Source organism: Chiloscyllium punctatum, chromosome 9 (assembly GCF_047496795.1).
Source record: "Chiloscyllium punctatum isolate Juve2018m chromosome 9, sChiPun1.3, whole genome shotgun sequence".
Taxonomy (NCBI): domain Eukaryota; kingdom Metazoa; phylum Chordata; class Chondrichthyes; order Orectolobiformes; family Hemiscylliidae; genus Chiloscyllium; species Chiloscyllium punctatum.
In genome coordinates, this window is record NC_092747.1 from 1,994,436 (window position 1) to 2,019,583 (window position 25,148).

Genomic DNA, 25,148 nt, shown 5'->3' on the forward strand with positions numbered 1-25,148 from the left:
AGAAGGCATTTGGTATGCTTTCCTTTATTGGTCAGAGTATTGAGTACAGGAGTTGGGAGGTCATGTTGCGGCTGTACAGGACATTGGCAGGCCACTGTTGAAATATTGCGTGCAATTCTGGTCTCCTTCCTATTGGAAAGATGTTGTGAAACTTGAAGGGGTTCAGAAAAGATTTACAAGGATGTTGCCAGGGTTGGAGGATCTGAGCTACAGGGAGAGGCTGAACAGGCTTGGGCTGTTTTCCCTGGAGCGTCGGAGGCTGAGGGGTGACCTTATAGAGGTTTACAAAATTATGAGGGGCATGGATAGGATAAAAAGACAAAGATTTTTCCTTGGGATCGTGAAGTTCAGAACAAGAGGTTTAGGGCGAGAGGGGAAAGATATAAAAGAGACCTAAGGGGCAACTTTTTCATGCAGAGGGTGGTACGTGTATGGAATGAGCTGCCAGAGGATGTGGTGGAGGCTGGTACAATTGCAACATTTAAGAGGTATTTGGATGGGTATTTGAATAGGAAGGGTTTGGAGAGATATGGGCCAGGTGCTGGCAGGTGGGACTAGATTGGGTTGGGATATCTGGTCAGCATGGACGGGTTGGACCGAAGGGTCTATTTCCATGCTGTACATCTCTATGACTCTATGACTCTAGGTCAGGTGGATTGGCCATGCTAAATTGCCCATAGTGTTAGATGCATCAGTCAGAGGGAAATCGGTCTGGATGGGTTACTCTTCAGAGGGTCGGTGTGGACTTGTTGGGCCAAAGGGTCTGTTTCCACACTGTAAGGAATCTAATCTAATCTAACATCTGTGGAAAGAAAACAGAGTTAATGTTTTGAGTCAAAGATCGTTCTTCAGGGGTCACTGGATCTGAAACATTTACTCTGCTTTCTTCCACACAGATGTGGCCAGACCTACTGAGTTTCTACAGCTGTTTCTGTTTTTGTTTCAGATCTTCAACATCCACAGGTATTTTTGGCATGTTTATGATAATTGATAGAGTTTACGTGATTATTTTTAATTCCAGATTTTAACTGATTTCAAATTTCACCATTTGGGATTCAAGGGCATGTCCCCAGTGCATTAGCCTTGGGTTCTGGATTACTAGGCAAAAGTGAGGACTGCAGATACTGGAAACCAGAGTCTAGATTAGAGTGGTGCTGGAAAACTAGTCTGGTGACATTGCCACTATTCCACTGCCTCTCCCTGAATGTCATTTGTCGCTTTGAAGAGAGCTCTTTTGGTGCTGTGGCTGGAAGGCGTTCAAATATGAAGTTTCAACACACAGTGACACTCCCATATGCTGAATACACTTCATTACAACATTCTGATAAAACTCACTCATCAGTATACCACTGTCTGATATACACCTTTTGTGTTTCTGATTATCTTTTAGGTATGCGCCGCATACCTTGGTGTACACGTAGTCCCTGTTCCCTTTCTCGTAGACGCTGCACAGTATGAATTGATGAATGTGATCTTGGAACGGTCAGAAAATGTAAGATGCAAAATATTTCGACGTAAGAGTTTCCTCCCCATGGGGCCACTGAAAGAAATAATGGTTGATATTGATCCAGGAAGCATGGAACTGATGGAAAATAATATTGAGCGTGAAATTAGAAATATGAGTGACTTTGATCATGAGGAACTGGTCATTGATGAAGGAGTTTTAAAATCCATCAAGTTGATTGTTAAAGAGGTCAACAAGGAAGTCGCACTGTTCATGATCAACCCTGGTACGCTGAAGATCTCACACAAATCTCCTTGGATTTATTCTGTTAAGCATATGTACATCATCTGTGAAGTTTTCTACACCACTAATATTCAACTCCTGGTGTCAGACAATCAGTTGACTCAACAGTTTAAGTCAAAAACTCGAACTCCAATTGGGTTTTTATGTAAAAAGTTCAAACTGGGTACAGGAGGAATAATGGGAATTGAGATGCCTCTGAAAGAACCTCTGAAAAATGCACACTTTGTTAACATCTCATCCTCCATTTCTCAGACAATGGCCAGCCAGTATACCAAGACATCCATTCAACGAGATATAAGTCAGGCTAGCCACAATGATCACAGTTTATTCCGCTCTATATTACCAGGTAAATCATTTAGAGAGTACATAACGGGTTTTGGAAAGAGAAGAAAATTAATGTTGCCAGCATGTTTAGTAACCTTTGAAATGCCATTTAGCAAGTAGAATAATCAGTGCAGTTTATTACCAATGGAAACTATGAAATTCAGTCAGCGTTTCTTAATTTTCCAATAACAGACCCTTTTATCGTTCGAGCTGTTGATTCTGGGTCGTTTTCTCTATTTCCTCTCAACATCATTGGATCTCCCATTTCTCCTCCAAAGCTAAGCTACATCTGAACAAGTTCACTCTTTTTCTCCTCAAACTTTTTTGCATTAATACTTCATTATTAAACATACTCAATGCTTAAATCTTGCTTTTTTATCCGGGAAGTTTCTGGTAATCCTTCTTCCAACTTTAATATAATAGATTAGATTTCTGACAGGATACAAGAAAAAGACTTTAAAGTTGCAATTGATGTAAAACTGCCTGGATAAAATGATTAGGGACTAACTGAAGACATTTATCAATGCTATGAAACCTCCAGGCCAGGATGAAAGCCTTAATCAGGAACTGAGATAAGACAAGGAAGGAATCACTTAAGGAATCAACGATTTCCTGATTAGAGATCAAAGAATCACGATACAGAAAGTGGATGGGAAAGTGGAATTGAACCCAAGACCAGACATAGTTGTATTGAATGGCAAAGCAGGCTTGATGAGCTGAATAGTCTACCTTTGCTCCTATTTCTTCTGTTCTTGTATGCTGTTGAGATGTGAGTTTTCTGGAAATTATCTGGGACAATAATTATGTCACTGGTTGGACAGGGGGAGGGAGTTAGCATAAACAACATATACTGGAGATCCATAGTGGGTCAGACAGCATCCATGGAGAGAAAGCAAGCTAATCTTTTGAATCTAGATGACTCTTCATCAGAGTTGAAGTGAAGTGTAGGGGGGAGACTAATTCAGGATTCCACAGGGATCAGTCTTGGAAGAAGGAAAGGAATGTACTCCATCCAAATTTGCAGACGGCACAAAAATAGGTAGAAAGGCAAGTTGCAAGAGGGAGATATGTGGGAAAATGTGAAGTTGTTCATTTTGAAAGGGAGAACAAAATAACAGTATTATTTAAATGGAAAGAAACTACAGGAAGCTGCAACACAAAAGGACTTGGGGGGAGATGTGCATGTGACACAGAAAGCTAGCACACTGGTACAACAAGTAATTAGGAAGACTAATGGAATGTTGACCCTTATTTCAAGTGGCTTCGAGAATAAGAGTATGGAGAGGTTGGACAAACCAGGACTTTTTTCTTTAGAGTGCAGGAGACTGATGGGGGCCTTATAGGGTCATATAAGATCAGGAGAGACATTTATAGGGTGTATTTTTCCCAGGGTTGGGGAATTGAGGATGAGAGGCATCAGTTTAAGGTTAGAAAGGAAAGAATAAAAGGGAACCTGTGGGGTAACTGTTTTACACAGAGCATGGTATGCTTGTGGAATGAAGTGTCAGTGGCTTGAGGCAGGCACATTAACAATGTTTAAAAGGCATTTGGACAATCCATGGGTAGGAAAGGTTTACAAGTATATGGACCAAGTGCAGTGAAACAGGGTTACAGCGGATGGACATTTTAGTCGATTTGGACCAGTTTGGGCTAAAGGGCCTGAATCTGTGCTGTAGGACTCTATGACACTATGACTCTAAGTCTTACTGCGACTGTACAAAATGCTGGTGAGGTCACCCATGGAGTACTGTGAGCAGTCTCCATCCTTTATTCAAGAATAGATATAATGGAAACAGTTCAGAGAACGTACACAAGGATGATCCCTGAGATGGAGGGATTGTCTTATTATTAAAGGTTAAACAGGTTGGGACTCTGCTCACTGGAGTTTATAAGAATGAGAGGTGGTCTAATTGAAACATATAGGATTCTTAAGGGGCTTGACAAGGTAAAGTATGAAAGGAAGTTTCCCCTCATTGCAAAGTCATGACCAGAGGCCATTGGCTCAGAAATAAAAGGGGCCAATGTAAGACTGAGATGAAGAAGAAGTTCTTCTTTCAGAGGGTTGAGAGTCTTTGGAAGTCCTTGCCACAGAGAGCTTTGGGAGCAGAGTCCTTGTTTAGGAGAGAAGTTAGGCAGAAGGACCTCAAAGGTAATGATCTCAGGATTGCTACCAGTACCACGTGGTAGCCAGGGTAGAAATGAAAGAATAGGCAGGATGAACACGTGGCTTTAGGGATGGTGGAGGAGAGACGGGTTCAGATTTGTGGGACTTGGGACCGATTCTGGGGAAGGTGGCACTATTACAAATTGGATGGTCGATACTTGAACCAGACTGGAACCAATGTCCTTGGGGGAGTTTTTGCTACTGCTGTTGGGGAGGGTTTAAACTAACATGGCAGGGGGCTAGGAACCAGAAGAGAAGACTAGTAGACAGTGAGGTGGAAACTAGAGCCTGTAAGGATCATGAAGTTAGCATTACCAAGGGAAGAGTAGGCGAGAGCAGATAAATGCAAAACAACTGGCAGCCTGAAGTGCATATGCAAGGAGTATAGTGGGCAAGGCAGATGAACTTAGGGCTTGGATTTGTGCCTGGGAGTATAACGTTATTGCGATTACAGAAACTTGGTTGAAGGAAGGGCAGGATTGGCAAATAATTGTTCCAGGATATAGATGCTTCAGACAAGACAGGAAGGGAAGTAAAAGGGGGGGCGAGGAGTTGCACTTCTGCTCAAGGACAATATCACGGCTGTGCTAAAGGACGACACTATGGAGAGCTTGAGCAGTGAGGCATTATGTGTAGAGTTGAGAAATAAGAAGGGTGCAGTTACATTGTTGGGGCTGTACTCTGGGCCTCCCAACAGTGAGCAGGAGGTAGAAGAATAAATAGGTAAACAGATTATGGAAAGATGTAGATGCAACAGGGTGGTGGTGATGGGTGACTTTAATTTTCCTAGCATTGACTGGGATACACAGTGTCAGAGGTCTAGATGGGGCAGAATTTGTAAGGAGTATCCAGGAAAGTTTTCTAGAGCAGTATGTCAATAGTCCAATGAGGAAAGGGGCCATATTGGACCTGTTACTGGGGAATGAGCCAGGGCAGGTGGTAGAAGTTGCAGTGAGGGATTTCTTTGGGAATAGTGACCACAATTTTGTAAGTTTTGGTATACTTGTAGACAAAGATGAGAGTGGTCCTAAGGAAAATTACTAAACTGGGCCAAGGCCAATTATATCAAAATTTGGCAGGAGCTGGGAAATGTGGATTGGGAGCAGTATTTTGAAGGGAAGTCCACATTTGATATGTGGGAGGCTTTCAAAGATAGGTTGAAGATAGTGCAGGATAGGCAGATCCCTTAGAAAACAAATAGGAAAGGCAAGATTCGTGAACCATGGATGACAGGAGAAAGCGTGTGACTAGCCAAGAGGAAAAGGGAAGCATACATACGGTCTAGGCAGCTGAGAACAGAACGGCCCCTGGAGGAAAATCGGGAGAGTAGAACCAACCTTAAACGAGGAATCAAGTGAGCTAAAAGGGGTCATGAAATAAATTTAGTGAGCAGAATTAAGGAGTATCCCAAGGCCTTTTATTCTTATATAAGAAGCAAGAGGGTAACTGGAGAAAAGGTTGGTCCACTAAAGGATAAGGAAGGAGGGTTGTGTGTTGAGCCTGAGAGAATGGGTGAGATTCTGAATGATTACTTTGCATCAGTATTCACTGAAGAGAGGGACATGATGAATGTTGAGATGAGAGATAGAAGTTTGTTTACTCTGGATCACGTTGACATAAGTAGGGAAGATGTGTTGGGTAGGCTAAAGGATATTAAGGTGGACAAATCCCCAGGACCAGATGGGATCTATTCCAGGTTGCTCAGGGAGGTGAGAGAGGAAATAGCTGGGGCCCTGATAGATGTCTTTGTAGCATCCTTAAACACAGATGAAGTGCAGAGGACTGGAGGGTTGCTCATGTTGTTCCCTGTACAAGAAAGGTAGTAGGGGTATTCCAGGTTACTACAGACTAGTGAGCTTAACATCAATGGTGGGAAAGTTGCTGGAGAATGTACTGAAGGATAAAATCTATTTATATTTGGAAAATAATGGACTTATCAGTGATAGGTAATATGGTTTTGTGCGGGGGAGATCGTGCCTTACCAACTTAATTGATTTCTTTGAGGAAGTGACCAAGTTGATAGATGAAGGAAGGGTCGTAGATGTCAGAGACATGGACCTTAGTAAGGTGTTTGATAAGGTTCCCCATGGTAAACGATTGGAGAAAGTGAAGTCACATGGTGTTCAGGGTGTTCTAGCTAGTTAGATAAAGAACTGGTTGAGCAACAGGAGACAGAGAGTAGTAGTTGAAGGGAGTTTCTCAAAATGGAGAAAGGTGCCTAGTGGTGTTCCACAGGGATCAGTGCTGGGGCCACTGTTATTTGTGATATACATAAATGATATGGAGGAGGGCTTTGGTGGTCTGATCAGTAAGTTTGCAGATGACACGAAGATTGGTGGAGTAGTAGAAAGCATAGGGGACTGTCAAAGAATACAGGAGAGTATAGATAGACTGGAGAGATGGATGGAGAAGTGGCAGATGGAGATCAATCCAGGCAAAGGTGAAGTGATACATTTTGGGAAGTCTAATTCTAGAGTGAACTATACTGTAAACAGAAGAGCCTTGGGAAAAGTTGATGAGCAGAGAGATGTGGGAGTTCAGGTCCATTGTACCCTGAAGGTGGGTGCACAGGTGGATAGAGTGGTCAAGAAGGCATAAGGTATACTTGCCTTCATCGGACGGGGTATTGAGTATACATGGTAGGTCATGTTAAAATTGTACAAGATTCTGGATTAGTGGTGGTTTCCAGCACCTGCAGTCATTGTTTTTACCTAAAATTGTACAAGACTTTGGTTCGGCCGCATTTAGAATACTGTGTACAGTTCTGGTTGCCACATTACCAAAAGGATGTGAACACTTTGGAGAGGGTGCAGAGAAGGTTTACGAGGATGTTCCCTGGTATGGAAGGTGCTAGCTATGAAGAGAGATTGACTAAGTTAGGATTGTTTTCATTAGAAGAAAGAAGACTGAGAGGGGACCTTACTGAGGTCTACAAAATCATGAGAGGTGTAGGCAGGGTGGATAGAGATAAGCTTTTTTCCCAGGGTGAGGGATTCAATAATGAGACGTCACATGTTCAAGGTGAGAGGTAAAAAGTTTAAGGGGGATTACATATGGAAAGTACTTTACACAGAGGGTGGTAGGTGCCTGGAATGTGTTGCCAGCAGAGGTAGTAGAGGCAGGCATGGTAGATTCATTTAAGGTGTATCTGGACTGATGCATGAGTAGGTGGGGAGCAGAGGGACACAGATGCTTAGGAATTGGGCGACAGGCTTGGAGGGCTGAAGGGCCTGTTCCTGGGCTGTAAATTGTCTTTGTTCTCTGTTATCTCTTTATATTTAAGGCTGAGATAGCTAGATACTTGATCAGTTGGAGAATCAAGGGTTACGGGGAAAGGGCAGGAAAGTGGAAATTGACATAACGTCTTAAAGGCTGGTATCCTGTCACCAAGTCATTCTTTATATTCACGTGCACGGTACTTGACACTAATCTGGCTTCCTCAGAGCCAGCTTTCAGACTGAACAGAGTCTCCGACACTCTTGTTTATATCAATTAGCTATGGCTCCCTGATTGGACCAGGTTATAGCCCAAATTGGGGAATTTATATTCTCTGTGGTCCACCTGACTGACCCTGTTACAATCAGTACAGATGTGAAGAGTGTTGGATTAGCCATGATTCTGTTGAATGGCTGAGCAAGTCAAGAAGCTACTTTTGTTTCTAACTCTTATGATCTTATGGACTCAGTTTAGAATGAAAGAACATGGAGAGAAAGCATTCTGGATTTGATTGAGTTAAAATGACATTGAAAACCTCAATACAAGATCCAATGATCATAAAATTATCAGATTTAACATTATAGAGATTGGACAGATTATAAAAACTCAGTGAAGTTGACGATTTGAAGAAGTCTAACATCATGGAATTAAGTATGGTTAGAGTGGCCAATGCAGGTTTGAATATGATTAAAAGAGTGGAGAAACAATAGAATTTCTTAAAGGGGCAGATTCTAAATGCAATAGACCAATGTCCACCCAATCAAAGTAAAGGTACCAAATATAATGTACATTTGACTGGCTCAATGAAAATTGTCAAGCAATTCATTAAGAATGGAAAAATATTCCTGAAATGAATTGAATTGAATTTATTGTCATGTGTACTGAGGCACAGTGAAAAGCTTTGTCTTGCGAGCAATACAGACAGATCACAGAGTTAAGTAGCATAGATAGTAAATACTAGGTAAACAGCAGCAAAAACAAAAACACAGGACAAGCGAATGTTCAGAGTTTGTATGCCCATTCAGTATTCTAACAACAGTAGGGTAGGAACTGTTAAGAAACCAGTTGGTGCATGTTCAGGCTTCTGTACCTCCTCCCCAATGGTAGAAGTTGTAGAGAAACATTGCCAGGGCGGGATGGATCTTTGAGAATGCTGGCGGCCTTTCCTTGACAGTGGGCCTGGTAGATGGATTCTGTAGATGGGAGGTTGGCCTCTGTGATTGTCTGGGCTGAGTTCACCATTCTCTGTAACCGTCTCTGATTTGGAATGGTACAGTTGCCATACCAGATAGTGATATATGCAGACAGAATGCTCTCGATGGCGCACCTATAAAAGTGGGCAAGGTATTCGCTGTCATGCCAAATTTCCTCAGCTGCCTGAGGAAGAAGAGACATTATTGGGCCTTTGTAACCAATGCGTCCACATGGAGAGTCCAAGAAAGCTTGTTGTGGATGACCACTCCCAGTCGCTTGACACTCTTCACTTGTTCCACCTCTGTGCAGTTAATGTGTGGGGGGGGCCATGAGTAAACATCCCGCTGAAAGTCAATAATAGGTTCCTTGGTTTTGTTCTCAGTGCACCGTTTTTCCAGGTTTTTCAATTAGATTCCCTACAGTGTGGAAACAGGCCCTTCGGCCCAACAAGTCCATACCAACCCTCTGAACAGTAACCCACCCAGGACCATTCCCCTACTCCCTACTAATGCACCTATCACCACGGGCAATTTAGCATGGCCAATTCACCTGATCTGCATATCTTTGGACTGTGGGAGGAAACCAGAGCACCCGGAGGAAACTCACACAGACACAGGGGGAATGTGCAAACTCCACACAAAACAGTCACCCGAGTCTGGAATCAAACCCAGGTCCCTGGCGTTGCGAGGTAGCAGTGCTAACCACTGAGCCATGTGCCTCCCACCTCCCATCTGTAGTCTGTTTTATTACCATCTGAGATTCAACCGACTATCATTAGCGAACTTGTAAATGGCATTAGTCTGGTATTTGGTGACACAGTCACGGGTATACAGTGAGTACAGTAGGGGGCTGAGTACACACCTCTGGGGGGTTCCAGTGTTGAGTATTAGTGAGGATGAAATACTGTCTTCACTGATTGTGGTGTGTGGGTCAGCAAAACTGAGGATCCAGTTGCAGAGAGTGGGGCTTAGTCCGAGATCACTAAGTTTGGTAATCAGTCTCGAGGGGCTAATAGTGTTGAAGGCTGAACTGTAGTCAATGAGCACATTAGAAGATGGATTCAAAATCTTAAAAAAGCACTCGATTTGGTTCCAGAAATGTTGATTTGGTTAATTAAATTGGTAGGGTAAATTGAAAGGGTAACTGTGACAGTTAATTAATTGAGTGCATTAAGGATCATATCCTAGAACAATAGGTCTTGGAGTCACTCAGAGAGCAGACTATCTTGCATGTGGTAATGGATAATGAGACAGGTTTAATAAAAGACCTTTGAGTAAAAGATCCCCGAGGAAGTAGTGACCATAAAATGATAGAATTTAATGTTCACTTTGAGAATGAAAAATTTGGATCAGAAACAACTGCGTTTAAATTAAATAAATGGAATTAATGTGAAATGAGGATACAATTAGCTAAAGCAGATAGATTAGTAGCATAGACAGTAAGCAAGCAGTGGCAGGCATTGAAGGATATAATTCATAACTCTCAGCAAATATATATTCTAGAGAGGAGAAAAGATTCTAAGAATGGAATAAACCAGTCATAACTAACCAAGGAAGTTAAGGAGGTTATTAAGTTGAAAGAAAAAGCATATTGTTCTGGTAAAAGTCAGTGATATCCCCAAGACTGGGATAAATGCAGAATCTAGCAAAGGAGGACTAAAAAGATAATAAAAAGAGAGAAAATAAACTGCTACTAAAGTGAAGAAATAAAAACTGACAAGAAAAGCTTATCTAAAAACATAAAAGGAGAGAGTTCAAAGTGAACATTGGACCATTAGAAAATGAATCTGGGGAGGTTGTAAGGGGGAACAAAGAAACGTGAGAAGAGTTAAACAGATATTTTGCATTAGACTTTAGAGTGGATACTTCAACTATCCAATTCATCCCAAAGAGGGTTGGTTAGCTCATTTGACTGGATGACTGTTTTACAATGCACAGTGACACCAACAGCATGGGTTTCATTCCTGCATTAGCTGAGGTTACATGAAGAATTTTCCTTCTCAACCTCTCCTCTCACCTGAGGCTTGATGATCCTCAGGTTAAGCTTACTACCAGTCATAGAATCATAGAGATGGACAGCACGGAAACAGACCCTTCGGTCCAACTCATCCATGCCAACCAGACATCCCAATCCAATCTAGTCCCATTTGTCAGCACTTGGCCCAGATCTCTCTATACTCTTTCTACTCATATACCCATCCAGATGCCTTTTAAATGTTGTAATTGTACCAGCCTCCACCACTTCCTCTGGCAGCTCATTCCATACACGTACTACCCTCTTCATGAAAAAGTTGCCCCTTTGGTCCCTTTTAAATTTTTCCCCACTCACCCTAAACCTATGTCCTCTAGTTCTGGGCTCCCCACCCCAGGGAAAAAAACCTTGGCTATTTATCCTCTCCATGTCCCTCATGATTTTATTAACCTCTATAAGGTCACCCCTCAGCCTCTGACCCTCCAGGGAAAACAGCACCAGCCTACTCAGCCTCTTCCTATAACTCAAATCCTCCAACCCTGGCAATATCCTTGTAAATTTTTTCTGAACTTTTTTGGCATGTATGACACATACAGCAAAAGTTAACCACATCCTTGTGCAGTCCAGGCCAATAAAAATGCTTTTGTACCTTAGCCTGAGTCTTCCTTACACCTTGGTGACCTCCTACTGGTCATTCACGTGCTACCCATAACACCTCCTGTCTGTATGCTACCGGCAACACAATTTGGTGCACTTCGGCCAATTTCGTCTCTGCACGAACCTGCCGTGGTCGCTATTTTTGTCTTAGGATTCTATCTTTCAAATAATAACCTTCAGGAATATTCTCTGACTCCTTTTTGGTGTACGCATCCACATATATATCTTTTATTGTCTCATCTTTCTGCTGTAAGTCCCTTAGCCTTTAAACACCAAACACTTCTGTCTGACCCTCTGCCTGTTCAGGTCTTTCCTACACCATTACATCAAACAGGGTATCCGCTAACTGAACTTCAACTCATTTGTTTTTCTCTTTAGTTTTTGCTTCGTGCTGTGACTTATGATAGTGGGACCTTGTTACTACACAGTCTGGAAAAATTCCAGGATAATTTTTTTTAACTCCTCAGTTCCCTGGTCTTCCTTTGGCTTCTCCACAAGGGGTGTTAGTCCCACCTTGGATCTTGCGAAATCATTCCCAAGAACAAACTGTTTTCCTGGAACTGACAATCTATCAATCACTCTCACTGTTACTTCCCAAATCTTGAGTTGGCACTCCAACCTGATCTTACACAGGGGAATGTTAAATTTCTGTCCATCTATCCCACGAATTACCACTCTCTCGGAGAACAGGTCAGAAAGAGTGCAAATACATTCACCTCTTACTATTACAGACTGATTAGATCCTATATGTCTCAAAATTATAACTTCCTGCCCTTCTCCCCCTGTTCTTTCTGAGTAAAGTTTACCCACAGAGGTGAAGTCTTTATAGAGATCAGGTACTAACTCCATACCCAGCTCCCGTGTAGATTGTGTACTCTCCTGCAGCTCCTCGACGTTTCTTGGGATTTCCTTTACTATTTTCCTAATGCCACTGGCTTAGCCCCTTTTACTACATCGTTTCCCACAGTGCTTTTCTTTAATGACTAGCACTGTGACTTTACATGTCCTACTTTACTACACTGGAAACACCTGAGACCTTTCACCTCCTTTCCACCCTCTTGGGCTTCTTTTTTAACCTGTGGTAAACAATTACCAATGTGCTCTACTCTTTGTTTCGTAGTATAGGATCTCCCTTTTCCCAACTTCTATCCCTTACAGGATGAAACTTTTGCTGGAAGCTAAACTTTGCCTTTTGCACCAATGTATATTAACCTGCCATCTCTGCTGTTATTCTCATTTCTTGAACTTGCTCTTGTTCCACATGAATTTATCCTTGGTTAAACCCAATTCTAACCTCTTTGCTAATTTTACAGGTATGGACATTTTCTGTCTTTCCAAACTTTCTTGGCAAATTTGGAAATCATCTTCAAACCCCGGAACCTCTCCAGCAATCTTAAGAGCCATTTCTCTCACTTTGTATTTAACCAACCACAAGTAACCAAATTTAAACAAATTGCCTCACCTACGTTTTATTTAAAGATCTAGGACACTAATTGGCAAGTGCTTAAATCTGCTGGGATCTTTCGTACCCCTAATCAGTTCACATCTATCCAAATCTGACTGGATCGGTCCAAATCACAGACCCAAGCCCCCAAACTGTTACTGGAGGCAGCAAATCCTTCTGTTAATTAAACCAAACACCCGGAAAAGCCCACCTCACTTCGCCTCCCCTCATAATCTGTTACAGCATGAGTGACAGAGAACACCCAACTTCTACTATTTAAAGAAAAAAAAATCAATTTATTCTTTAACTTTAAAAGTGAATATTAAACAACTACTATTTACAACTCTAAGCCTCCGTTCCCTGAAATGCTTGTTATCTGCCTCCAACTCTATAACAATATAATGTTGCCATAAAAACCCGTATTAAAATTACATCAACTCAATTTCAAAACCACATAGTGACTGTCGTTAGTGGTGTCTGTCTTCTTTTGGCTGAAGATCACCTTGGTTGTGTTCTGTCTTCTACTGCAAAGATGTTTCATACAAGAAAGGTACCTTTGACAGAGAGTGTTATGAATAGCATTCTTTCTCTAGATGGTACTTACTCTCTCAATGGCAGTTGGTCTCTGTCTAACTTTTCAAAATACCTACTTCTTTCTACCCCAAACATCGGATTGTTTCATTGGTTCGAGGTTTGCAAAAACAATAAACTCAAACTCATATGGGTTTTAGTATCCTGGAGCATAATTTAAACTGATTGGTGAGATTTGAATTGTTGCAAAAGCAGCAACTAAACCTCAGATCTTTGTTTAACAGCCAAATGTTACAGATTTTCAATTTTCCAGTACACTCTGAGACTGCTAGCTACTCATGTGACAGGTGCCTGCAAACTCTCAGTGCAAAACAGCTTTCATTCTCTCTTAAATGTACAGTACAGCTGTCAACTTCATAACAATCATCAAAATTGACCTTACTCCAATTTAGAACTTCAACTTTTAGATCTGGTCTATCCTTTTCCATCACTATTTTAAAACTAATAGAATTATGGTCCCTGGCCCCAAAGTGCTCCCCCACTGACACCTCAGTCACCTTCCCTGCCTTATTTCCCAAGAGTAGGTCAAGTTTTGCACCTTTTCTAGTAGGTACATCCACATACTGAATCAGAACATGTTCTTGTACACGCTTAACAAATTCCTCTCCATCTAAGCCCTTATCTCTATGGCAGTCCCAGTCTATGCTTAGAAAGTTCAAATCCCCTACCATAACTACCCTATTATTCTTACATATAATTAAAATCTCCTAATAAATTTGTTTCTCAATTTTCTGCTGAGTATTAGGGAATCTATAATATAATCCCAATAAGGTGATCATCACTTTCTTATTTCATAGTTCCATCCAAATAACTTCCCTGGGTGTATTCCCAGGAATATCCTCCCTAAGTATAGCTGTAATGCTATCCATTATCAAAAATGCTACTCCCCTCCTCTCTTGCTCCCATTTTCTATCCTTCCTATAGCATTTATATCCTGGAACATTAAGTTGCCAGTACTGCCCATTCCTGAGCCATGTTTCTGTAATTGCTATGATATCCCAGTCCCATGTTCCTAACCATGCCCTGAGTTCATCTGCCTTCCCTGTTAGGCCTCTTGAATTGAAGTAAATGCAGTTTAATTTATCAGTCCCACCTTGTTCTCTGCTTTTTCCCTGCCTGCCCTGACTGTTTGACTTGCTCCCTTTCCTAACTGTGCCAGTCTCATATTGATCTCTTTGCTGTATATTTCCCTGGGTCCCCCCCCCCCCCCCCCCCCACCACCACCCTACCTTACTGGTTTAAATTCTCCCGAGCAGCTCTAGCAAATCTCCCTGCCAATATATTAGTCCTCTTCCGATTCATGTGCAATCTGTCCTTCTTATGTGGCCACATCTACCCCAGAAGGGATTCCAATGATCCAAAATTGTGACTCCTTCTCTCCTACACTAGCTCCCCAGCCACGCATTCATCTTCTCTATCCTCCTATTCCTACCCTCACTAGCTTGTAGTACCAGGAGCAATCCAGATATTACTATCCTGCCTAACTTTCAATATTCTCTCTTTGGAATTTCATCCTTTTCCCTTCCTATGTTGTTAGTTCCAATGTGTAAAATGACTTCTTGCTGATCCCTCTCCCCTTTGAGAACATTATGCACCCTCTCTGAGATATCCTTGATTCTGGCACCAGGGAGGCAACACACCATTCTGATTTTTCGCTGCAGGCCATAGAAACATCTGTCTGTGCCTCTGATTAGAGAGTCCCCTATCACAATTGATTGCTCTTTCTAAGAGATGGCATCTCGTCTGGTAAGATTATCTTGACTTTACAAATACTAAAGAAAACAACGGAGGAATTAAGTACCATGATCATCACTATAAAAGTAATATTACACAAACTAATGGAGCTAAAGACAGATAAATATCTTGGCCCCGATGGTTTGCATCCTAGGATCCTAAAAGAGATAGTTGCACAGATAGTGGATGCATTGCTTGTAATTTTCCAAAAATACATGGATTCTGGAGAAGTATTAGAGGACTGGAAAACTGTCAAAGTGACACACTTATTCAAAAAAAATGATAGCAGCTTATTTGGAAAATCATAATCTAATCAAGCAGACTCAATGTGGCTTCATGAAAGGGAAACTGTCTGATTAATTTATTATTTTTTTGGGAACGTCTCGAACAGAACAGGGAACCAGTAGATGTGTTATATTTGGGCTTCCAGTAAGCATTCAACAAGACACATCACATAAGGTAAAGTAATAAGAGTCCATGGTGTTGGAGGCAGTATATTGGCATGCATTGAGAATTGGTTAATAGGCAGGAAACAGAGTGTGGGGATAAGAGGTGCTTTTTCAGATTGGTGACCTGTAACCAGTGGGATTCCACGGGGGTCAGTGCTCGGACCAAAACTGTTTACAACTTATATTACTGACTTGGAGGAAGGAAGTGAAGGTACTGTAGCCAGATTTGCAGATGACACAAAAAAGGGCAAGTTGTAGGATGGATCCAAACAGTTTACAGAGGGATATTGAACAGTTACGTTAAGTGGACAAAAAGTTGGCAAATGGAATATAAAGTTGGAAAATGTAAAGTTGTTCTTTAAGAAAGGAGAACAAAACAGTATTATTTAATGGACAAAACTGCAGATAGCTGCAATACCAAGGTATTTGGGAATACTTGTATATGAAACACAGAAAACTTGGACACAGGCAAAGCAAGTAATCAGGAAGGCAATCAGGAGGACGGCTCAGTGGCTCAGTGGTTAGCTGCCTCACAGCTCCAGGGTCCTGGGTTTGATTCCCACCTGTCTGTGTGGAGTTTGCACATTCTCCCCGTGTCAGCGTGGGTTTCCTCCCACAATCCAAAGATGTGCAGGTCAGGTGAATTGGCCATGTTAAATTGCCCACAGTGTTAGGTGCATTAGTCGGGGGTAGGGGAATGGGTTTGGGTGGGTTTCTCTTCGGAGGGGCGGTGTGGACTTGTTGGGCCAAAGGGCCTGTTTCCACACTGTAGAGAATCTAATCTAATCTCACATAGAATGTTGGTCCTTATTTGAAGGAAGTTGGATTATAAGAGTGGAGAAATCTTACTGCAACTCAACAACATACTGATGAGACCACATGTGGACATAGTCTCAGAGTAAATGGTTACCAATTTAAGATTGAGACAAGGAGGAACTTCTTCTTTCAGAGGCTTGTATGTGTTTGGAACTCCTTGTTACAAAGAGTTGTGGGAGCAGAGTCCCTGTGTATATCTGAGGTTAAGATAGATTCTTCATCATTTTCACACAGAAAAGGCAAATCAGCCTTTGACAGAGGAATGTCAAATCAGCCATGATCCTATTAAATGGCCGAGCTGGCTTAATGGACTGAATGGCCTACTCCTGTTTCTATTTCTTATGGTCTTTGGTCGATATGTGGTCCACTATAGTGCTTGAAGTACCAGTAGGAGCTCTGTGTTGCTTTGCTGTGAGGAGCCTGGTGCTTTATAAATGGTCAGTTTCATGGGTGAAAGTAATGTCTCCTGAGAACTCCCGGCCAATCAGAGCTGCTAGCACTCAACTGTTGGGACGGAAATGTTCCAAATAGCAGTTCAAATATTGCTGCTGGACGACTGAACACAGGTGAGTGCGATGTGTGGGAATCATGAGGAACAGATCTCTGGTGAGACAGAGGAAGGGATATTGGAGACAAAAATATTTACAACTATCTTCACCAGAAGTGGATGATTCATCGTGGCTTTTGCCAGTGATCCTCAGCATCACAGATATCAGTCTGCAGCCAAATTGATTTTCTCCATGTGACATCAAGAAACAGTTGATGGGACTGGATACTGCAAAGTTAATGAGCCATGTCAATATTCCAGGAATAGCACTGAAGACTTATGTTCCAAGGCTGGCCACATTCCTGGGTAAGCTACTGTAATTGTCCAGTTATATCCTGTACTCAGAAAGCAGGACAAATCTAACCCAACCAACTACTGCCCCACCGGTCTGCTCTCAATCATCAGTAAAGTGATGGAAGGTGTCATCAACAGTGCTATCAAGCAGCACCTGCTCAGCAATAACCTGCTTAGTGACGCCCAGTTTGGGTTCTTCCAGGGGCATTCAGTTCCTGGCCTTGGTTCAAAAGAGCTGAATTCCAGAGGGGAGGGGAGAATGATAGGCCTTGATATCAAGGCTGCATTAGACCAAGTTTGGCATCAAGGAGCCTTAGCAAAACTGTAATCAATTGGTGTCAGAGGGCAACTCTGTGCCGGTTGGAGACATACCTGGAAAAGAAGATGGTTATTGTTGTTGGAGGTTAGTCACTGTTACGATATGGGGTAAACCCTTCTGTTAATAAACCAGACACACAGAAAAGCTCATCTTGCCTCGTAATCTGTTAAAATTAACAATTTATTCTTCAACTCCAAGTTAAAAAAAAAGAACATTAAACAACAACTATCTACACTGTAATCCTTCTTTGTCTGATCAATTTATCTGCCTCCCACTCTACTGATCCGACAAAACTCCTCAATTAAGTTTCACAAAACATTCAAATTTCAAAATCAGTCAGCTGTGTTGATTTTCCTCTGTATTTTCCTTTGTAGATTTTCCTGTCTTCTTCGGTCTTCTGCTTCCCAGATTTCAGATGAATAGGTACCTTTCAGAAAGCAGTTTGGAGGGTGCAGACTGTTGGTGTTCTTTGCTGCTCTGGCTAACTGTTCAAAATGGCAATTTTATATACCCCAAAACATTGGACCATCTGATGGGTTTGATGTCATCAAAACATTAAAATTCAAATTCAATTGGATTCTGGTATCTTGGGGCATAATTTAAACTGATTGGCCAAATTCAAATTTGTTGTGTACCATGGCAACTCAGCTCCAGCTATTTGTTTCACAGCCAAATGTTACATTTTTAAACTTCCCAGCACACTCTGTGCTTTTCTAGGTCCATACCAGCTTCCACACTCTCTTAAAGGTATAGTATAAACGCACACCTTCATAACAGTCACCTCAGTTCCAGGACACCTCTGCAGGAGTTGCTTAGGATAGTATCCTCGGCCCAACCATCTTCACATGATACAGCAATGATCTTCCCTCCACCATAAGGTCAGGAATTGGGATGTTCACTGGTGATTACATAATAATCAGTACCATTTGTGACCCTACATAGCAGTCTTTTTTAAATTATTCATTCACAGCATGTGGTTGCGGCTGCCTAGACCAGCGTTTATAGCTAAGAGGGCAGTTAAGAATCAACCAAATTGCTGTGGGTCTGGAGTCACATGTAGGCCAGACCAGGTAAGAATGGCAGGTACCTTCTCTAAAGGACATTATAGAGTCATAGAGTCCTACAGTATGGCGACAGACATTTTGACTCAAACTGGTCCATGCCGACCAAAATTTCCATTCACTCTAATCCTGTTTCCCAGAACTTGGCCTATCTTATCCATGAATTTGTCCAAATACCTTTTAAATATTGTTAATGTACCCACCTCAACCACTTCCACTGGCAGCTCATTCCACATGTGTACCATCTTCTATTCTCCAACCCTGGGGAAAAAAACCTATCCATGTCTCTCATGATCTTATATACTTTCTGTAAGATCTCCCCTCAGTCTCTTACGCTGTAAAGAGAAAAGGCCTAGCTTGTCTAATCTCTCCCTATAACTCAGACCATTGAGTCCTGGCAACATCCTTGTAAATTTCTTCTGCACTCTTTCCAGTTTAATAACATCCTTAGCAAGGTGACCAAAACTGAACACAATACTCCAAGTGCAACCTCACTAATGTCCTGTCCCACTGCAACATAACTTCCCAACTTCTATACTCAGTGCCCTGACTGATGAGGGCCAGTGTGCCAAAAAACTTCTTCACTGCCCTGTCTACCTGGGACTCCACTTTCAGAAAACTGTGCATCTGTTCTACTTCACTCCTTAAGGCCCTATCATTCACCATGAAACTCCTATCTTGATTTGACTTTCAAATGCACTACCTCACACTCATCCATATTAAACTCCATTTGCCATTTCTCACCCCACTTCCCAGATGATCAAGATCCTGCTGCAAATTCTTATAACCTTCCTCACTGTCCACGATGCCATCTATTTTAGTGTCATCAACAAACTTACTAATTATGCCTTGTACATTCTCACCAAATTATTGATATAGATAACAAACATCAAAGGGTCCAGCACCAACCCCTGAGACACTCCACTAGTCACAGGCTCCAGACTGATCAGCATCCTTCCACTATTACCCTCTGCTTCCTACCATTAAGCCAATTGTGTATCCAATTTGCCAGCTGCCTCAGATTCCACGTGATCTAACCTACCAGAGCAGCCTACCATGTTAATCAAAGGCCTTACTCAAATCCATATAGACTACGTCAACCTTCCTGGTCACTTCATCAAAGAACTCTAACAAATTTGTAAGGCATGATCTCCCACGACATTAATGAACCAGATTGGTTCTAAACTATTGGCAAAGGTTTAATGGTCATCATTAGATTTTTCATTTCAGGTTTTTATTGAATTTAAATTCCACTATCTGCCATGGCTGAGATTCTAAACCAGGACCCAGAAAACTATCTGGGACACTAGATCAATAGCCTAGATATAATACCACTAGGTCATCACCTCCTCCAAGTCTACATCCAAATGCAGTTAGACCTGAGCAATATTGAGTTTTGGTCTAACAAATGACAAGTAACATTAGTGCAACACAAATGTCAGGCAATGACCATTTCTAACAAGAGAAAATCTAACCATTGCCCCTTGACATTGAATGACTTCACCATTATTCAATCTCCCACTATCAACATTCTGGGGTAGCCATGATGTGGGAGGTACCAGTGTTGGACTGGGTTGGACAAAGTTAAAAAAAAATCACACAACACCAGGTTATAGTCCAACAGGTTTATTTGAAAGCACTAGCTTTTGGAGCGCTGCTCCTTCATCATAAACCTGTTGGACTATAACCTGGTATTGTGTGATTTTTAACAGTCTGGGGGTTATCATTGACCAGAAACTGAATGGATAAGCGATATAAATATGATGGCTACAAGTTGGAACTGAACAGAGGCATGGAATCCAGCAGTGAAGAACTGTTGGCAACTGAACCTGAGTGTGGAAAAGTGTAAAATGATACACTTGTTGTGAAGACCATGTGCAATAGAAGGTACAATATATCGGGGGCTGCAGGAGCTGAGGGACCTATGAATGTGTGCACAGATCATTGAAACTGACAGGGCTGGTAGAAAGGTCTAAATTGAAGTGATCTAAAAACCTCCCATTAATTCTAAGACTGATCTGAATGACATGTTTTCCTGTTTTCTAAACTTTGAGTTCAGATCCTTGGTCTGCTGGGGTGTTTTTCCTCTTTGCCTACTACTCAGTCCACAGAATGGTACTGTCTGTTGTAATTGTATCTGTTTGGGATTAAGGGGATATAATCAATCAGGAGAAAGTGAGGACTGCAGAATGCTGGAGATCAGAGTCAAAAGTGTGGCGTTGGAAAAGCACAGCTGGTCAGGCAACATCCAAGGAGCAGGAGAGTCGACGTTTCAGGCTTGTGCTCTTCATCAGGAAGATGAAGGGGATTTTGCTATTAGGGTACATAGTTTGATTCCAAGAAGTAATTTTTTAATGAGCATTTTCTTCCATTTATTGAAAATATGTTTGTTTATAATAAACAAGATTTTTTGAATTTGTTGAAGTAACTTGTTAAAAGTCTCTTCTGTTCTGAAATACAAGAATAAAGAGAAACTGACCACTTTGATGATGAAGTGAGACATTCAGACTTCCAATATGTCTCGTAGGGTAGTGGGCCATGATACCAGTGCATTCCTTTTGTTCAGGCATAACTATTTGGTTGAAGGAATACTTTAAGTCAAAAGTTAAGAGAAAAGAAAGTTTGAAACTCATAGCTAACCTTGTGGATCTTTAATGAGGAGAGCCAGATGAAAGTAGAGACTCAGGTTCAAGTCCCATCTGCTGCAGAGGTGTGTAATGATATCTCTGAATGGGTGGATTTAAAATAATCATAAAAATAGAAATAGATAAGGTAAGGAGTAGAAGAGGCTAGAATTAGAATTTCAATGGGAAAGACAGAAAGGAGAAAGAACAGTTCAGAGAAAAAAAAGAGACCATAAGACGTATGAACAGAAATAGGCAATTCAGCGTATTGCATCTGCTCCACTATTCGATCATGGCTGATGTGTTTCTCAATTCCATTCTCCTGCCTTCTCCCATAATATTTGAATGCCTTACCAATCAGGAACATATATATCTCTGTCTTCAATACACTCACAATACAATAATAAATCAAATCAAATCAATGGCTTGGCCTTTGCTGCCTTCAGCAGCAATAAGTTCCACAAAGACACCACCCTCTGGCTGAAGAAATTCCTCCTCATCTCAGTTCTAAAGGGTCATCTTTTCACTCTGAGGCTGTCCCCTCTAGTCCGAGTCTCTCCTACTATTGAAACATCTTTTCCACATCCGCTCTATCCAGGCCTCTCTGTACTCTGTGAGATTTAGTCAGATCCCGCTTCATTCTTCTAAACTCCATTGAGTACAGACCTAGAGTCTTTATCTGCTCCTGATATGACTAGCCCTACATCCCTGGGGTCATTCTTGTAAACATCCTTTGGACTCCATCGCCAGTGCATCTTTCCTTAGATGCAGGGCCCAAAACTGCTCACAATACTCTAAATGTGATCTGACTAGAGCCTTTACAGTATATCTCTGCTGTTGTATTCTAGCCGTCTCAAGATGAATGCTAACATTGTATTTGCCTTCTTAACTAACAGCTGAACCTACATGTTAATTAGGGCTCGCAAATCTCTTGTGTAACTTCAGATTTCTCAATTTAGTCTATGCCTCTATTCTTCTCACTAAAGTGCATAACTTCACAGTTTTCCACATCGTACTCCATCTGTCACTTCTTTGCCCAGTCTCCTAGCCTGTGCTAGTCCTTCTGCAGCCTTCTCATCTCCTCAACATTGTCTGTCCTTCCACATATCTTTGTGTCATCTACAAATTTAACAACAATACCCTCAGTTTCTTCTTCCTGATCGTTGATGTGTAACATGGACTGCTGTGGAACTCCACTAGTCACGAGCTGACATCCTGAAAAAGACCCCTTTATCCCTACTCTGTGCCAATCCTCTGTCAATGGCAGTACCTTGCCCCTAACTATGAGCTCTTGGAAAGACAGTCAAAAAGGACAGTTCAGAAGGAAGAGTGGCAGGACAAGGAAAGTCAGTGAGAAGGGAATTTAAAATAAGAAACCAGCTGTAGCTGAAGAGAAGCTTAGGTTTCAGGACTTAAGAAAAACTGTTCCATTCAATAGAAAAGATAGGATATAGAAGAAGAGTGATGCTAGGAAAATCAGTTTGTCATCATTTCCATACGATAGAGCATGTCAATTGTTGGTTGCACAATGTACAATTAAAGGAAATGGTTGTTAAATGAATCATTCAGTTCAGACGAGAGTCATTTAGAAGCAACATTTCAGCTTTCAGCATTTGAGAAGAGCTCAAAGATACTGAAATCTGGAACGTGCTCAAGTTGCCAGAAGACACTTTACGAACAAACGTATGAACAAGGAACAAGAGGGAACTTGGCCCTTTGAGCTTGCTCCACCATTCAGCAAGATTAGGGTCCATCTGATTTTAATCTCAACTCTATATTCCAGTATATCCTCAATAATCTTTCATTCCTCTGGTAACCAAGAATCTATCTATGTCTTCCTTAAAAATGTTTAAAGATTTTATATCCACTGCCTTTTGAGGAAGGGAATTGTAAAGTTTCACAACCCTCTTACAGAAAAAATGTTCATCAATTAAATGCACAACCCTTATTTTTAAACAGTGACCTCTAGTTCTGCATTTTCCCACAAGAGGAAACATCTTTTCCACTGCCACTTTGTCAAGTCCCCAAAGGATCTTATATGTTTCAATGAATTCACCTCTAACTCGTCTAAACTTCAGAGGATACAGGCTTAACCTGTCTAGCCTTTCAGCATAAGGCAATCCACCATTCCAATTATTATCTCGTAAACCTTCTCTGAACTTCTTCCAGTGGATGAACATGCTTTCGTAAATACTGTGACCATTGCTGATAGAATCCAGATCACGAATGCCCTTTATAACTGAAGTATAATCTCCCTCCTTTTGTATTCAATTTTCCTTAAAATAAACAATAACATTCTAACTTGCTGTATCTGCATACACACTTCCTGTGTTTCATGCACTAAGGCACCCAGATACCTCTGTATCTCAAAGCACTTAAATCTCTTACCATTTAGAAAGTACATTTCTTTTTTATTCTTTCCACAAAAATGGACAAGTTCACAATTTCTCACATTACACTCCATATACCACATCTTTGCCCACTCACTTAACCTTTGTAGACTTCTTATGCCCTCTTCACAGCTCACTTTCCCACCTGTCTTTGGGGAATCAGCAAATGGAGTTCCCACATCTTGGATTCCTTCATCTAAATCATTTCTCTACATTGCAAACAATTGAGGCCCCAGCTCTGACCCCTGTGGCACACCACTTGTGACATCCTACCAACCTGAAAAAGACTCATTTATTCCCACTCTCTGCTGCCTGTGGCCATTCCCCTCAACAATAAGTATACCGCTTTGGATACTGTTGGGGGAGACGACTTACGAGGGGTAAGCAGTGGGGCCAAAGTCTCTGGCACAGAGTCTGTCCATATTGCTCAGAGGGGAAGGGGGAAGAGGAGCATAGCATTAGTCATTGGGGACTCCATAGTTAGCGGGGGGTCAGACAGGAGGTTCTGTGGTGTGTTGGTGTGTTGCCTCCTAGCTGCCAGGGTTTGTGATGTCGCTGATTGTGTTTTCAGGATCCTTGATGGGGAGGGGGAGCAGTCCCAAGTCCTGGTCCACATTGGCACCAATGACTTATGAAGGAAAAGGGTTGGGGATTTAAGGTAGAAATTCAGGGAGCTAGGGTGGAAACTTAGAGCTAGAACAAACAGAGTTGTTATCTCTGGTTTGTTGCCTGTGCCACGTGCTAACGAAGCGAGGAATAAGGACAGAGAGGAGTTGAATACGTGGGTTACAGGGATGGTGCAGGAGGGAGGGTTTCGGATACCTGGATAATTGGGACTCTTTCTGGGATAGCTGGGACCTCTACAAACAGGATGATCTTTACCTGAACCAGAGGGGTACCAATATCCTGGGGGGGAAATTTGGCAATGCCCTTTGGGTGAGTTTAAATTAATTCAGCAGGGGGATGGAAACCAAAATTGTAGTTCCAGTGTACAGGAGATTGAGAGTAGTGAGGTCAGAACTAAGGTTTCAAGGTTGCAAGAAGTTGGTTTGAAGTGTGTCTACTTTAATGCCAGGAGCAGCCAGAATAAAGTGGGTGAACTTGCAGCATGGGTTGGTACCTGGGACTTCGATGTTGTGGCCATTTCAGAAACATGGATAGAGCAGGCACAGGAATGGTTGTTGCAGGTTCTGGAATTTAGATGTTTCAGTAAGAACAGAGAAGATGGTAGAAAAGGGGCGGTGTGGCACTGTTAGTCAAGGACAGTTTTACGGTGGCAGAATGGACGTTTGAGGACTGATCTACTGAGGTAATATGGGCCGTGATTAGAAACAGGAAAGGAGAGGTCACCCTGTTGGTAGTTTTCTATATGCCTCTGAATAGTTCCAGAGATGTAGAGGAAAGGATAGCAAAGATGATTCTTGATAGAAGCGAGAGTAACAGGGTAGTTATTATGGGGGACTTTAACTTCCCCAACATAGACTGGGAATACTATATTTCAAGTACTTTAGATGGGTCAGTTTTTGTCCAATGTGAGCAGGAGGGTTTCCTGACACAGTATGTAGACAGGCCCATCAAGGTAATAAACTTGGCCAGGTGTTTAATT

The 25,148-nt window shown here is 41.8% G+C and overlaps 1 protein-coding gene across 2 annotated transcripts in view; it reads left to right on the top strand.

The window, feature by feature from the left end:
* Positions 1-25,148, top strand: part of LOC140480973 (uncharacterized protein C11orf42-like) — a 143,981-nt gene that overhangs the window by 34,128 nt on the left and 84,705 nt on the right. The window contains exon 2 of one of the 2 annotated variants that reach the window (XM_072576579.1): positions 1,391-2,236. The exons of the other annotated variant lie outside the window; for it this stretch is intronic. Coding sequence (XP_072432680.1) covers positions 1,391-2,191 — 801 coding nt within the window. The 3' untranslated portion in view covers positions 2,192-2,236. Of the gene's footprint in view, positions 1-1,390; positions 2,237-25,148 lie in introns of those variants that run through there. 2 annotated transcript variants of the gene reach the window in all.